Below are 17,188 nucleotides of genomic sequence, written 5' to 3' on the forward strand. Positions count from 1 at the left end.
GTCCATCTCCCTATGTCGGCCCCTCAAAACCAACCGCAGCATAAACGACGCTGCATCTCCGGCCATGTTTCTGGCCACCGAAAAGAAAAAGGGTCCACGTTTACCCTCTTCAACCAAAGTTACTTGCATCGGTCAGGTTCGGATTGATGGTTATGGTGAAAAAGAGTATTGATGAAAAACAAGAACAAACCCCATAAACCAATGATGAAAAAGATGATGAATTTACCTTTTGGGGTCATTATTTAATGAATTGGTGGATCAAGATCAAGAAAATGATGACTCAGAGGAGAATTACAGTATGTTAAAAAGAAAACATCATGTGCTTAATTACAAACTGAATACATGGCTCAGTGGTTCAACAGTTAGTTTCTAAAACAAAGGTCGTAGGTTCGAATCTTGTGACCAATGTATTTTTATTAAAATCTGTGTATAACCAGTTGGGTCAACAGTGGTAATTTGGTCATTTCACTAAAAACTTAACAGAATAATCAGACACTGTTAAGTGATTGGACTGAAATAGTTACAAAACTGAAACCATATGGACTGTTTTCGTAATTTTTAAACTCATGGACTGAAATAGTGATTTTTAACACGGAGACGAAAATCGTAATTAACTCTATTTCATTTATTAAGTTACGAGTTTCTAAATTAGCATGCATATACAAAATTGATTTATGTTTTGTTTTGGATTATTTTAATCAACTTTGGTGCCGTCTGGCTAAAGATGCTATAGGCAACTAATTGTTTTCATGTGATTTCATGCTCTGCGTGATGTATTCGTATTTGCTTCCAACCAAATAAAACGTTTGAAAAAACAAAAAAGTGTATTGCAACTTTAAACGTTTTATGGGAGACGATGCATGGCCCAAACTATGTATATGTTTGATTATTTGTACATATGTATACATAAAATTTAAATATAACATTCAATCTCCTCATGTCTGATCTGGATAAAGGGTGAGGATTGTTAACTAAATTGTTCTATCTTCACCAGAAATTAGAAGATACATAATTACATATATTCAAACTAAATTATGGTCCACCCCTACACTATTAACGAGAAAAATATAATATGTTGTTATAATCGGTAGGGGTAAGATCAAATAAAAAGTTTATTTTTTCTAAGTAGGATGAGAAGGAATCTTAATCCTATTTATGGACTTTCTCTCTCCACATGCAAGCCACATTCATATTTCACCCCATTTTTAAACGTTCATAACTTTTTTATACGACATATTTTATTTCGTAAAAATTTCACCGTAAAATTGAGCGTCTTTTTATCTTTAATTTGAGTACCATATTGCTATATAAAATATGAAGACTAAAAAAATCCACTAAAAGGTGTTGTATTTCTATGTTGTATAACTTGTGCTGGATTTTTGTACTAAATTTTTTGTGCTTAATTTTGTCTTAATTTTTTTTTTCTCAATCTTTTGTGCTAAATTTTTTTGTACTACATTTTTTTGCTGAATTTTTTCGTGCTATATTATTTTGTACTAGATTTTTTTTGTGCTATATTTTTTTGTACTACATTTTTTGTGCTATATATTTTTGTACTAGATTTTTTGTGCTAGATTTTTTTGTACTACATTTTTTTGTTGTATTTTTAAAAAACAAAAGGGGAGGCACATGTCATTTTCACTCTTATTTATAACGATCAAAATGCCCTTAATTTCTATTTATTAAGAGTGACACATGTCATTACAATCCTTCTTAGGCTATTTAGGCAAAATCCACTTTTTAATAGATCTTTCCCTGTAATCTCGGTACTCCCTTTATGACATTTTATGACAGTTAGTCAATATAATTTATTAAAAAAAAAAAATCCGAGAAGACATAAGATATGATGAAGCTGGAAATGTGGTCATAAAATTCCCATATCATTTCTAGTTTACCAAATCGGACTATTTTAGTAAAAACATTAAAGAATATTAAAATCATTTCTTCTAGAACTTAATTACAACCTCTTAACTCCTTTCAAGTCAATGGATGTAAAATATGTTATTCGTTGTGTCGTACGCTAGTTGTCTAATTGCTTCAGTACATTTTTGTATTTCAGAGACTAAGTTTGTGACTAGCATTTTCTCTTTGTGTGAAAAAAAGGAATTCGTCCGCAAGATCATTAGAAATTTTTAGGAAAATACGAAGGCTCATACGAAACCTACGCCTAAGCTGGACATCATCGTACAACGGATTTTCACAAAAATAATCTTCCATTAAACGTTCATGAGCACTTAACCCATCTCGTTCAAGAGCCGGTTGTCTCCTGCGTAATTGCGATAATCATATCGTCAAGAACACCGTCGGATGAAGAGCTCGACGAATCGGATGACATTCTTAAAATTGATTGGGTAGAATTTAGGTGTTTTTTTTGTAATTGGTGTGTGTTTTAGTTTGGGATAGGCTTGTATATATATATTTGAATTAAAAAACTTTTTTTTTAAATTTGAACGTTGTAGCAACGATCATCTTTGACCAATTCTCCATCGATCAACTCAAAATGCCTTCGTTACCGTGCTGGCGAGAGGAGGATGGCGCCCCCCCCCCCTCATTAACTCCGGCGGTGTGGACGATGGCACCCCGGGGCCGCTATGGTGGCTGAGGTGGCGGGGTGGCGTTAAGCCACACCCACCGGCCTTAGGCTGGAGGGTGTGGGGGCGCCACCCCCGCCAAGTCAGCCATTATAGCGCCCCTAAGGGCTCCATCACCACACCCTCCATTTTAAGAGGGGGGCGCCATGGGTGATGCGCTAGCATGGTAACGAGCTTTCTAATGTGTTCAGGTGGGGCCCACAACATGTCAACGAATCAAATTTTTTTTTTTTAGTTTTGTTTAATAGGGGGCTCCATCCACACCCTTCAAATTAAAGGGGGCTCCATTGCTGACGTGGATCCTACGTAGCCTGATAAAGCCCCTAAGAGGCTCTAACCACACCCTCCATCCTTATGTTACTTTGTTGTATTAAATCAGACATACGTATTGTTGAGCTGACATACGTATTGTTGAGCTAACCAAGCATAAGTGTGGCTCATATGTGCTTTTTCTTTACCAATTGTGCATGAGCACGTCTCACAATTGGGTAGATTTTGTTATGAAGAGATAAGACTTTAACAGAATATATTAATATTAATATTAATATTATTATTCAAAGCTTAAGGTAGATTTTGTTATGAATCACTATATATAGACATTGATTTGATAGTTGGTTTATGAATCACTATATATAGACATGGATTTGATAGTTGGTTGAATTGAGTTTTCCAAACCTTACCCCTTGGTGTGGTTGAGACAAACCCATATTTATGGGTTTGATTTTTAGTATTGAATCACATACATATCATCTAAATAGTAAGCACCCACATAATGAGGATGGCAATGGGATTGGTTTGGAACGAGTATTGGTAATCTTAGTCTCATACCCAAATGTAAAAATCACATCACATCCCATACCAAGCCTAATACCCATTAGTTTTTTTTTTTTTTTTAAATGCCCGTTGGGATTTTCAAATACATTTCTTACTATTTGAATTTTTATATAAATTTGCTACCAAAGAAAATTAGAGATATAAAACCAAAAATTAGTGGACTAATATATTACTAAATTATCCAAAGAAAAATAAAAATAAAATGTTACAAGTATGGTTCGGATAATCATGTCGAGTATCACCTAATATCACACCTGTGGAAAAATTTTAAAACGAATTCCAAACCTGAATAATTCAGATTTACCCATCGTTTTCGGGTTCGATTGTCATCCCTATACCCTTGAAATTTGAGTTGTTTTGATTCGTGGGTATTTGTGGTTACCATATTATGTAACCTTATACCCATCTCACATAACTAAGATAAATTCATACATTTGTATGTATATATATGTAGAGAGAGAGAGAGAGATGGCAACCGAAAGATGGCAAGTTAATCTTGAGAGCAAAATTCAAGAAAAAAAAAAAGCCAGTCTACACTGTGTATTTAGCTATGATTTTAGAATGAACAAGAGAAAATGATCAAATTTTCGATCAAACAAAACTATTAGAAATTAAACCAACCTATAAAACAGCTTGTGAACTATGACTCTCATTTCCAAATGACAATAATATTTCATCTTGTATTATGAATAGGGTCTGCTCCCCTTCGAATTCTTCTTTTGTTCGATTGATTTGGATCGAACATCATCGCAGGTGTTGGTGCTATATTCACATTTTCTTCAACTGTGTCGCCTTTTAGAACCCGCGAATGTCTTGAGAACAATCTTTCTCCTCCCCATCTCAATGCAAGATCAATGCTTCTAAGCGCAGAAACCGTCTCTTGTTGTGTGGATAAGAACATGATGAAAACAAAGATCATCATCATCACTCTATGATTTGCAATCCCCATATTTGGAGAGAGAGAGATTAGTGATGGTGGTGTGTTTGTTATGGAATATGACTGTTGTTACATATATGAGGCATAGTTTGATCTTTTGTGAGATTTGTATGAAAGTAAAGGTGTAAAAAGCAAAGAAGAAGTAGATTCATTTCAATCATGAGTATGATGATGTGCAATAGAAGCAAAAAAAGAAGATGGATGCATATCAAGGGGATGTTCTTTAGTAAACTCTGACAGGTTTGAATGAAAAGTAAGTTGGAAAACCAATCTTGGAATCTTTATCAAATGTGTAACTTGTTGATGATCTCATCTTCAATCTTGATCTCAACTTCTTTGCAAAGTAATTGATGGGGTATTATGTGCACAAAGCTTTGTGTATAGATGTGTGTCCGACATTTAAAGTTGTATTAATTAGATAATTAGACATTAAGCGTTCGTAAATTCTTCTTATTTAAGAATAAGAAAAATAAGCTGATGGATACCACATTTGTGAATTAAGAGTAAAAGTCTATCAAATTAGGTTATGACATAGGTTATATTAGTAATTTTACTTTATCCACAGATGACCAGTATTATCTATGGCTAAATAAAGTGAAATTACTATCCAAACCGACTATGACTCGAATATACCCAAATCGTCATATTATCGCAATAATAAGATAATCATATCAAAACGCGGATCCAAACGCTAACTATAAGTTAAGCTTGACAACATTTTTATTATTTTGTAAATGGGAATTCTTCTCACATTCTCTAATGATGGACTAGTAGAAATTTATAATTTTCTTGAATGTAAGCAAAAAAAATTAAAAATATATATCATTAATGTGATGAAAATTTGTGAAAAATGTGATGAAAATTCAAATTATGTGAAATAAGATGAGGGATGGGTTGGCTGCTAAAGCTATTGGAGATTGCAACAGATGCAAGAAAGCTAGATAAAGGAAAAGCTGATACTGATAGAATAGAAACATCTAACCACCAAGAGTTTGCTTTATCACCTTTAGAATTCAAGCTCTTATATCCATAAACCAGTCATGGTTTCTTGAGCTCAATTTCTGCTTTATCCTTTTCTTTCTTTCCCTATATAACCATACTATTCCAATGTGGGTCCCATTTATATCTCATATTTATAATAACAAATAAATATGTACAATCTCGATACACGAAAAGAATCAGGTTGGTAAAAAGGTTTCTGGCAGCCCGTAACACACAACTCACACGCGGGCAATAACATCTCAAATTTCATTTCATATAGATACAAATATATACGCTATTGAATAGTATCATGGGTGGAGATTACTGGCGGTGTGGATGTGGGTGTTGGAGCCACGACGGGTCCTGGTGCAATGGTGACATTCAACCCTCTGTGTTGTTCGGCCTGAGTCATGAATGGAACATTGGCAGCCGCCAGAGATTCATCTTCCTGTTTTTATTCAAGAAAATGGTTTGATTAAAAGTTGTCTATTTAACGAATTCAGGAAGCTCATGGCGCAGTTTTATAACATTAAAAAAAAAACAAGAGGTGGCAAAATGAGCCGGTCGGGTCAAATAAACATGGGCCCAGCAACACTAATTGGTCCAAAAATTTATATTTATCAAGATATCATCATTCATCATACTCGGTAAATCCCACCAATAGCCTTACCTCTACCCTGTAGGAATAGAGAGACTGCTTCCAGTGAGACCCCCGACTCGATTGTGGTTTGTATCAAGCCTTGGACCTAAGACACATAACACTCAAACAATCGGGACAGAGACTGATTGGTGCATATACCCCGTGTCTTTCAGCTATCAACGTCACCACATGATGCATGATTAACCATCCGCAGCTTTAACGTTATTTTCACGAAATTAGTAAAATAACGTTAAAGTTAGTACCATTTCACTTTTGCCCCCCGAGCGTCTACACATATATACATTATATATACACACCGCAAGCAGGGCAAATTAGTGTATTGAAATGAAAATTTATCAAGATAATATCATACATAATTAGTGTATTGAAATGAAAATCTCTAGGTGGCAAAATGGGTGGGTCGGGTAATGGGTTCAGGTGAAATTGATTGCTTTCTATGTTTGGTTTTAGAAAAAGGTTTGATTAGCCCCCCAATACCTTTTTTTCAATTTTTTAAATTTGTTGATAGTATTATATTAAATATGATTACACAAACAACTATATGATTAAGATGATAATATAATTTCTTAAAATAGAAATGATTTGAGGTAAGCATTTAAAGACACTTTTGACAACTCATGACCCATGTGACATGTTCCCGTTGTATCTAAGGGTGAAGGGAGTGGTTACCTATTTGAAATAGGTAAACTCCCCATTCACCCAATCAGACAATGCCACGTCAATTCACCTAAATTGTTTACCTAATGCTCAAAAACGTTGGCGGTGGTTTACCTAATGGGGTTTAGGTAAACTAATTAAAAAAAGGAAAAATGTGTGATTGGTTGAGAAGTAATGGACCCCACCACACACCTTTCTCTCTCCCCCTTCCCTCATCGGTAAACCTTAACCTTCACCGATCAAACAATGCAGCCGAGCGGTAAACACCATTGGCGGCGGTGTTACCGCTCGGTAAACACGTTTACCGCGTGAGTTTACCGCCCACTCCGTTCACCCTAAATTTAATATTTTACCCGTTTGACCCGTTATCAATAAAATCACCCTCTTTCACCTATAGGTTGCAATATCCACCTTTATCGCTAACTTCATTATTTTTACCCTTTTGTCCAGTTATCAACAAAATTGCCACCCAGTTCGACCCTCTTTGTATACATGGGTTGCAATTGCCACCTTTAAGGTAACTTTATTATTTAACCCGTTTCACCCGTTATCAATAAAATGCAACCCAGATTGACCCTTGTTTTGTATACATGGATTGCAACTGCCACCTTTATAAACTTACCTATAAAGGTGGAAATTGCAAACCATTTATACAAGGGTCGACTTGAGTAGCATTTTATTGATAATGAGTCGATCTGGGTAGCATTTTATTGATAACAGGCTATGCAGTTATATCGGTGATATATCACCGATATATCAGTTATCGGTCCCCATGTAATATATCGGTACCAATGTTATCGGCGGTATTGACCGATATATCATTGATTTTCCCGATATCAATACGTTTCTTCTCAGTTCTACCATTCGTCTTTCTTCTTATTGTTAGTTTTAGTGTTTTAAGTCTTAATTGTTAATTGTTAGTGTTAAATGTTAGTGTTTTAAGTCTTAATCATTAGTTCCTACTTGCTACAATTGTTAGTGTTTTGCAAGATGCAAAAGGTTAATTTGTTAATGGTAGGAGGGTATACTGAATTGTTAGTGTTAAATTGCTATATATATAAATTTGTATGATATTAAAATTACCGATATCCCACCGCGATAACCTATATCTCAAATATCCGTCCTTGACTGATAGCCTATAAAAGTGGAAATTGCAAACCATGTATATAAGAAATGGTCGACCTGGGTTATATTGATAAAATATTAAAGATAGCTTAAAGGTGGTGGAAATTGCAACTCATTACAAACGAGGGTTGATCTGGGTAGCATTTTATTGATAACAGGTCAAAAGGGTAAAATAATAAAGTTAGCTATCAAAAACCAAAAATAAAATATGAACACATTAACTAGCAAACATCATTGAATCTTACCTGTGTTTGTCTGCAGCGTTGCAATATACCGATTGCCCAGACCAATATGTAGCAAGGAAGAAGAAACTCAGCTGCCCGAAGCAGAAAAAGCTGTGAATAATATACAACTCGTCAATCACGTTCCTTAAACATTATTAAATGTGTATAGATAAGTTTTATTGAGCAGATAAAAATTGTTGCGATGAAGTCGACTTACAGCAAAAATGACAGAAGGATCATCATCATCATCACTATCATCATCTCCGATACTGAGAGAATGCCTTAATAGCAGAAGAGCCATCAACTGCCCCCAAAAAAAATGTACAACAGTAACAAATGTAAGAATTCCAGATGATTACTCAAACCTAGAGGCGTTAAATGGATCGTGTTCATAGGTTACTGGGTTGAACCAACACCGTTAAAACATGGAATATTATTTCATCTTTTTTGAGCATTTAATTAGGGGAGTGAATTTCTGATAGGACCCGAAACACGACACGAACCTAACACGAATTTCTGGGTTTGGGTTTAGTATAAATGGGTTTGGGTCAGTTTCAGGTTGAACCCGCGACCCCGTTTAGCTAAACGGGTCGGGTTCGGGTCAACCTGGTCAGGTTGGCGGGTTGACCCGTTCAACCCATTAATATTATATTATATTTTTGTACAACATTAAATTGGGTGTATTTTATGCCATAATTATAACTTAAAAACACATAAAATTGTATAATTATAATGTAATTGTATTATATACATTTGTGTTTTTTATACAAATTTTAATTTTAATGTATTAATTTACAAAAAAAAAAAACAAAGTCGGGTTGAACGGGGCCGTGTTCAGATCAATCCGCGAATATTCGGGCCGTGTTCGTGTTCATATGTATGACACGATTTTCGGGTTCGGCTCATGTTCGGGTTCGTCTAAAATTTTCGGGTTCAGGTCGGGTTGAACCCGCCAATCCGCGAACACACTCGTTAATACTATAAAATTACAGATTTACAACCAAAAATACAAATGATATAAAATAATTATGTTTGAACTATAAAACCTGATGCGCATTTTTTTATGTTTACAGTTTTGGGATAAGATGATCAGTTTATGATATAAAACATGATATTTTTTAAATATACGGGTCAACTCACGAAACCGTCAAGCGATCTGAACACGACCCATTTAGCCCAAAACTGACCTGAACATGTTTAGATTCGCATCGTGTCAAAAACTCACACCCCTACTCAAACCCTAGGCTTACAATAAAATAAAAACTGATGGCTTACGATGATGGCAGCTGAGCGACAAAGAGAGGCACTACTGGCACCGCTGTCTTCATACTCATCATAGTCTGACTCAATCAGTCGTTGCTGTTCAGCAGCTGACATAGCCGAGACTCGAGGATCACTGCAATAGAAACCATGTTTGGCTAATCAAATTGATGCCATCAAGTAATTTGTAATGAGAATAATAGAATAAGTGAATTACATGCCTGATATCGATGAGGGTGTCATCAGATTGAGGTGGGGGAGCAGTGTAACCAGGTTTGTAAGGCTGTCGAATGAAGATTTTTCCAACACGTCAGCCGTTTATATTTCTGAGTTACATTAAGAATACTACTGGGAATTCGTCTAAAACCTATAGACATAATTCACTACCGACAATATTCCCAATGAGGATAATGGGAAACTAGCGATATACGTCTCAATATAAGGAGACACAGTTAAACACGAAAACTTACATACAAAATCTGCTATTAAATTAAACAAGAAGAAAGCAGGCATTTGAGATACCTGACGACAGATTTCACAAACTATGTCTCTTTTCTCATTGCACCATCGTTGAACGCATTTCCTATGAGCAAACTGCAAAATATGAGTACTTCAGTATTAGCATGATTTATGCCCAGCTTGGTTTAAAAAAGCGCGAAGCGCTCCGAAGCGTTTTGGTTCCAAAAGCTTTAAGCGAAGCTTCAAGCGCGAAGCGAGAGCTTCACGTATACGAAGCACTCCATATTATATATATGTATTTTGTAATGTTAATTTTGTACTTTTATGCATAAATTAAAAAGTTTAAGGACCAAATGTAAACTACTGAAGATAGAGGGGGTTAAATGTTTAAATAGACAAACTATCTTTACACTTTTTAAGTAAAAAGTTAGAACTTTCAGGGACTGAATGTAAACTAATGAAAGATAAGAGGGGTTAAATGTTTAAAAACCTTAACTTATAAAAACCCTAAAAGCCTAAAAGACAGATACGCAGCCGCTCTCAGCATCTCTCTTCTTCTTCTTCTTCCCCCTTCTTCCTGGTTTCCGGCTGAAAGCAACGCCGTCGCCGGAATTTGTCGCCGGATTTCACATAGGAAGTCGCTATATCGTCGATATGTACCTTGTAAAGATTGTTGGGCTTAAAAAATGGCCCAAATGGTGATCTGATTGGCTGGAGCGTCGCTTCACAACTTCATCGCTTCGCCGCTTAAAGCTCGCTTCACGTAATGTAACGCTTCAGACCCAAAAAAGCGTTTTTTCCAGCGCTTCACGCTCGCTTTAAGCGCGCTTTTTTAAACACAGATGCCCAGAATACAAGACATAGGTAATGCTTACATGGGAGCATAGCTTCTTATTTTATTATGAAAGGAGAGACAGAAACTTGGGGCATTATTTTCCCAAATCTTATATACACAACACACAAGTTAGTTATCTTATACTTTGTATTTTGTGGCCGTGAGAACCCGTTACCAGTAAACTAAGGGACCCCACCAATACCCTGTCAACGAATAGTATCAGGTAAAATGCATTTTGCGCTGGGCAAGTGGGCTTCAAGGGGTTAAAGGTAGAAGCCAGTGAAAGCTGGATTCGAGTCTGAAACCTCCGCCAAAGAGAATGAAGTGCTTAGCTTACCAACGTATAATATATCTACTACTATCCCGGTTTCTACCTACTATAAGAACGCATACATCCAGGTTTGACGTATATTACGAATACAAGCATCGTCATCATCATACTCAGTAAATCCCACCAATAGCAAAGCTAAGGTAGGGTCTGAGGAGGGTAGATGTAGACAACCTTACCTCTACCCCATAGGAATAGGGAGGCTGCTTCCAGTGAGGCCTCCGGCTCGATTGTAGTTTTGTATCAAGCCTTGGACCTAAGACACATAACACTCAAACAATCGGGACAGAGACTGATTGGTGCATGTACCCCGGTGTCTTTCAGCTATCAACGCCACCACATGTTGCATGATTAACCATCCGCCGCTTTTAACGTTATTTTCAAGAAATTAGTAAAATAACGTTAAAGTTAGTACCATTTCACTTCTGCCCCCCGAGCGCCCACACATATATACATTATATGTGCACACCGCAAGCATAAAATTTATTAATATAAGAAATGTTACCTTGAGGCTGCCACTGCAAGCACAAGGAACTTCCACGTTTTCGATGATATCTTCCTCCTGGCAGATTCGACATTCTACTGATTGAATCAACGACTCTTCTACACCATGAGCCTCAGATTTTTCATCAGGATCAACACGTAAACTTAGGTGCTCTTCCATCTGCAAAAAACCAACAACAAATGTATCATCTCATATATCCCATCCCCCCCCCCCCCCACACACAAAAAAAAAAAAAAAAAAAAAAACTTTCAAAGTTCAAACCCTAAAACTTGAATTGGGGGCATTTATCAATACACCTTATACTAACATAACATTAAAACAATCAAATTTCAATCATCAATGAAGTTTACTATCCAGTTTTCAACACTAATAAGGCTATCGATGAAGAATTACACCACAATTTTCTTCTAGTTGTTCAGAATCACAAACACCGACTAATTAACATAAATTAACCAAACTGAAGCAATTGCGGATGAAAACCCTGTGAATTGAAGGTCACTATGCAGATAAAAACATGAAAAATTCATAAGATTAATACGAAATTGAAAGTAGATTGAAATTGGATACCTTTGAAGAAGTTATCGAGTATGTGTTGATTTTGGAATCAGTCGTTGACAGGTCAAATCGTTAGCTAGATATTTGGGTTGTTTAGACAATGATAATCGGATATAGTATTGAACCGGGTCGGGTCGGGGCTATGAATGTCTATATCTCTACTATTAGTTTCTTGTTATTTTATTATTATTTTTGTTAGAATTTGCATATTACTAATTGCCAACTATTAGTTTGTTGTTATTTTAATATTTTTTGTCAGAATTATTACTATTATTATTATTTTTTTTATCATATAGTAATTAAAATTAGAATGGTATTGGGTATAGATACTGTTCTCAAATTTATCAAATCGGTGTATTTTCGGTACCGGTTTTGCACAGGTATTCACCGGTTTTTACCCTCAAATACCGGTGCCGTACCAGTACCGACCGGTACCGAACCGTATCATGCTAGGTATATTCGGTACCGGGTACCCACTTTTGGGGATTTCGGTAACGGTATTTTCGGTACCGGTTGGTACCAAGCTCATCAAATCCTGTAGCAACGCAGCAATGCAAGTAATTGCACCGTTTATATTATTTTTCATACACACAGTAAGTAAACTGTATTTCGTTTGAATGAGGTTGTATATACACAACTTATTTTGCTTTCTTTTTTATCTTTTTCTGTAATGAATGAATTGTAGCATGTAAAATTAACTTGGATATTTAGAATATTGATGAGCAAATCGTATCAAATCCTGTAAATGAACCGGTATCATATCGGTACCAAATTTACTATACCAAATCATTTACGGTACCAATTTGGTACCCACCTTTTGGCGTTTTCAGAATCGTTACTTTCGGTTCGACACCGGTCTAGCACCATATCTGTATTTATTGATTTTTACCTTCAAATACCATACCGTATTGTACCGAGCATTTTCGATGCCGGTACCTAATTTCGATGATTTTCCGGATCGGTACTTTTGCTGCCATTACCGGTACCGAGCTCATCCATATTTTAACGTGTTAGCGCCGTAATAACTGAACTGAAAACAACCGAATTTCCAACATGGAGGACGTGTGGGTCCTATTATTATATATTAGGTTATTTAAAATCGCTTTTTTTATGACGGAGTGACTATCCTACCACGTCTTTTTATTTATGATTTGATATTCGGTATCTTTTTGCCGTTGCTGACACGTCTTTTGTAGTCATTGGGTTCCGCCGCAACGCGCGGACGGAAAGTAACTAGTTTACATAACTTTATCTTTACAACTATATAAATCTCATGTACAATAATGCAAGTTTCATTACAATTTTAAGATTGTAGCCTAAAAATCATGCATTTTTTTTCAAAATTTTCACCTCTTTCTCTTAAATTTGCCCTTAATTCAATGTCTATCGCCTACATGATTCTTGCAAAACGAAAACTTCAGACCAACAGTCAGTGTAAATTGAAACAGTGTAAATTGAAACGACAATTGATGATTCAAACGGTGGGAATAATTATTAATATAATCAATTAGGTTTGATGATTTAAACAACTGAAGAATCTTATCATCACCCCTTCAATGATACGATTCTTCCCCACTCCATCTCTACCCATCCTCCATTTCCATTCTCAAGCATGAAGCAACAACCAAGCCATTTTCTTCCTTCTTCGCAGCTTTTTCTCGGATAGGGCCGGGGACCAACGATCGGAAAAAGATCAATTTTTGCTGACGAACTATTACAGCGACGGAGGTAATATTTGTGACAAACGACACAAATCTAGGGATGGCAATGGGTCGGGTTTGGGACAGATTTAGGTAATCCCAAACCCAAACCCGATTAGATAAGCTTGTCCCAAACCCGTCCCAAAACCCGTCGGGTTTCAATCGGGTAAATATCCATCGGGTATCGGGTATACCCGCGGGTTACGGGTAAACCCGTTAATTTAAAAAGATTACTCGTTGGGTATACTCATCTCAAAACCCATTGGGTATCTATCGGGTAACTACTAACCGGTTACATTTTGTATTGTTATTATAAAAATATATATCTACAATGTATACGGAATAGAATACCTATATGTGTAAAAATGGATGTATCATATATATACATATTAATAATATAAAAGAAATTATATCGGGCATACAATCGGGTAAACGGGTACACTTAATCGGGTAATTGGGTCGGGTAAACGGGTATATCACTAAATCTCAAACCCGTCCCAAACCCGCGAAAAAAATAAAAACTATTCCCAAACCCGTCCCAAACCCGATTAACCGACCCCAAACCCATCCCAAATGTGTCGGGTTTCGGATTTACCCATCGGGTTCGGGTTTGATTGCCATCCCTACACAAATCCGATAACTTCCGTACTATTTTAATAATTATTTATTATCTGCAATTATGTGTTTTAACGTCAACATTATATGATTGCATGTCATACATTTAGATCATGCATGTTACACATTTCATTTATCGCATTGTGAAACAATTTAAACGTTGCGTCGAAACAATTAGTAAACTCACCGGTTAGACTAGTTGTGTCAGCACAGCCTCAGTACTCAGTTAAATGGCAGATTTAGGACTTAGATGTAAGTCCGACATCAAAAACATATTAAATCCCAAGTTGGAGAACAAGGGTTTATGTTAACATTTTCCAGAAATCAAACAAGCACTAAAAACTGTTCAAAACGGATTATAAATAACAAATTCAGCAAAAATTCAGCATTTAACTAATTATATTTGATGCAGAAATAGTATAAAACATCCAGAATAACTTGAAAAGTGTTAAGGATGAAATCATGACACAAAAGATACATCATACCGTATAAATTACACAAGTTAGCATCTTAACGAACCGAACAATTATCCGGACACTACCAAAACACCAAAAATGAACTAGAAACATTGTTTTAATGTTATTGAACTAGTTATGGTCATCTAACACCTCTTACACATGAAAAAACACTTAAACTTACTTAACATCTAAATTAAGCACCAACTTACATCCTTAACCCCCTAACTTCCAAGACTTTACACAATGTCACACCCCCAAAATCCACATGCGGAGTATCACCGCTTGGAGGCGTGACTGACCAGGATCCAGCCACCAATCATATTGAACAATGCAATTAAGTAAATAAAACCAAACGCAACATAATTGGTGTTTCAAAATAAGCCAAACATGTTTAAGAAATCAGCGGAAGCATAGTAATGTTTAAATAACCAAAACATAGTTTAAAGTTCAATGTCAAGTAACGGGACATAACAGTCCGAAATCCCACAATGACCGTTCCTCCCTGTGTAAGCTCCAAAAGCACCTAACGACCTGCAAGGCATGTAACAACGAGTCAACAACAAAGTTGAGCGAGTTCACAGTTGGTTGTTTGGTTATTGAGTTCGTTTCAACAATCGTAAGTTCGTTTTGTAAACCACATATTAATCAGTATCCCTGTTTCCCAAGCCTTCTCAATAATTGGTGGGGGCTTCCCATGTGAATTACCAGACCATACCATATCGACTACTAACGAAAATAAGTTGTGCCCTAAGTCAATGTCTATCATCATTGACCCTTTGCCTTAGTCCATTAGTACACGTCCGTCCTACCAGCACGGTGTGAGGTTTGTTAAACCTAATAGCGCTATTAACTAATGACCCGCTCGCTATCGGCCTCGGCGATTAAGTCGATATAAAATGAGGGACTTATGATAGAGTTTTGGTCCAGTATGTTTAATCTTGTTGCCCTACCCAAGGAGGACGAACGTACGTATCCTACCCAAGGAGAATACGCGAGGTTTAATCTTTGCATCCTACCCAAGGAGGATGGCCGTACATATCCTACCCAAGGAGAATATGTAGTTTCCGTTTTAGTTCTTTAACCTATTCCCAACCCTTGGGAATCCCATGCCTTGTAGAAAGTGTGAACTCACCTCGGTTTGCTTGGTAAGATTATTAATTGCTCACAAATAATTCAATCCAAGCCTGTAGGATTTATACATGCGTAATCAGTTGATAATCACATAGTTAAAGTAACAGTCATGGTCATCACATATATTCGAGCAATAACTAACACATAGCAATTAACAGTTAAACAGGCTCATGCAACTCATGCTTATCATTAACAACAACTAACTAACCCAGTTAACCCTTAACAGACCTAACTGAGTTACTGTGCATGTTTAACCCCGGACGAAACCCCCTGTTCTGTCATGACTCCCACTTGACGAAACCCTAAGGTTTCGTCGTATACCCCTTGGCGAAACCCCCAGGTTTTCATCGTGATCTCTATCGACGAAACTCCCAAGTTTCGTCGCTCTGAGTTTCGTCGATGAACATGTTTCGTCACAACATAACAGTTACGAAATCACAAGAACCCTAATCATCATTTTCAGCTGTTTCATACTATCATCGGTCATGCAGTCACCATACAACACAGAAATCATACAACACCGAGATCATTGAACATCATACATGTAGCCCGTGTCCTATACATAACAGTTTGCTAAACATTCCTTCAATCTACACAATCATTACATATACTCGATATTCACTTAAGTCTACTAGTTCTTTGTTATTAGGAATCATCATATGGTTATGATCTAATTAGCATGACCAGACGCTATGCTAGCATCCTTTAACCTATCTGTCAACGACAACATGTAAGATTTACAAGGTTTTAATCTACGCAACATGATAATCATCATCAACAATCCAAATCATGAAACCCTATTCGAAACATACAGAGCAGTAACAATCTAAGCATTCAAATCAAGGCAAGTAATCCATCATAATAACGATTTGACCATATACTTACCGGTTACGTGGTGAAATTAGTGAGGGCTTCGAGAGAGAGACGGGGGTTGCCGTCGGGGGCACAGAAAATAGGGAGGTGGGAGCTCTAGGGTTTGAGAATTAATAATTGATGCCTTTACGTAACCTATATCCTAATATACGTATGATATAACGTGTTGGGCTTTACTGGGCCGCGGAGAAACCTGGGCCGGCGAAACCCCCCAGGTTTCGTCGTGAGGGTTACGGCGAAACCTTCAGTTTCGTCGAAGTATATATATGGCGAAACCCCTGGGTTTCGTCGAGTTCATTCCCAGTGACATAATTTAAGGTTTTTCACTATTCAACCAGGTTAATGTTATATCACCAATCATATCAATACAATACTCACATAACGTTTCCACATATATCAAATATGTACAGTTACAAGGCAAACAAGTCGTGTAAGCAAACAACTAAACAATTAACGTAC

At 36.5% G+C, this 17,188-nt stretch overlaps 1 protein-coding gene across 2 annotated transcripts; it reads right to left on the bottom strand.

Annotated features, from left to right (window-relative positions):
* Positions 1 to 5,462: 5,462 nt before the first annotated feature.
* On the bottom strand, positions 5,463 to 12,087 carry LOC110873823. Of its 2 annotated transcripts, none has more exons than XM_022122834.2 (8): positions 11,965 to 12,087; positions 11,398 to 11,556; positions 9,793 to 9,864; positions 9,492 to 9,553; positions 9,286 to 9,406; positions 8,228 to 8,314; positions 8,032 to 8,121; positions 5,463 to 5,791 (listed from the first exon to the last, which is right to left on the bottom strand). In XM_022122834.2, the coding sequence occupies exons 2-8, from the start codon at positions 11,554 to 11,556 to the stop codon at positions 5,639 to 5,641; spliced, it is 744 nt and encodes a 247-aa protein (XP_021978526.1). In that variant the 5' UTR covers positions 11,965 to 12,087; the 3' UTR covers positions 5,463 to 5,638. The 2 variants fall into 2 exon arrangements, with proteins under 2 accessions (XP_021978526.1, XP_021978528.1); XM_022122836.2 differs by lacking the exon at positions 11,965 to 12,087 and adding an exon at positions 11,791 to 11,941.
* Between the last annotated feature and the right edge of the window lie 5,101 nt (positions 12,088 to 17,188).

The sequence above is a fragment of the Helianthus annuus genome, chromosome 8 (genome assembly GCF_002127325.2).
Source record: "Helianthus annuus cultivar XRQ/B chromosome 8, HanXRQr2.0-SUNRISE, whole genome shotgun sequence".
Taxonomy (NCBI): domain Eukaryota; kingdom Viridiplantae; phylum Streptophyta; class Magnoliopsida; order Asterales; family Asteraceae; genus Helianthus; species Helianthus annuus.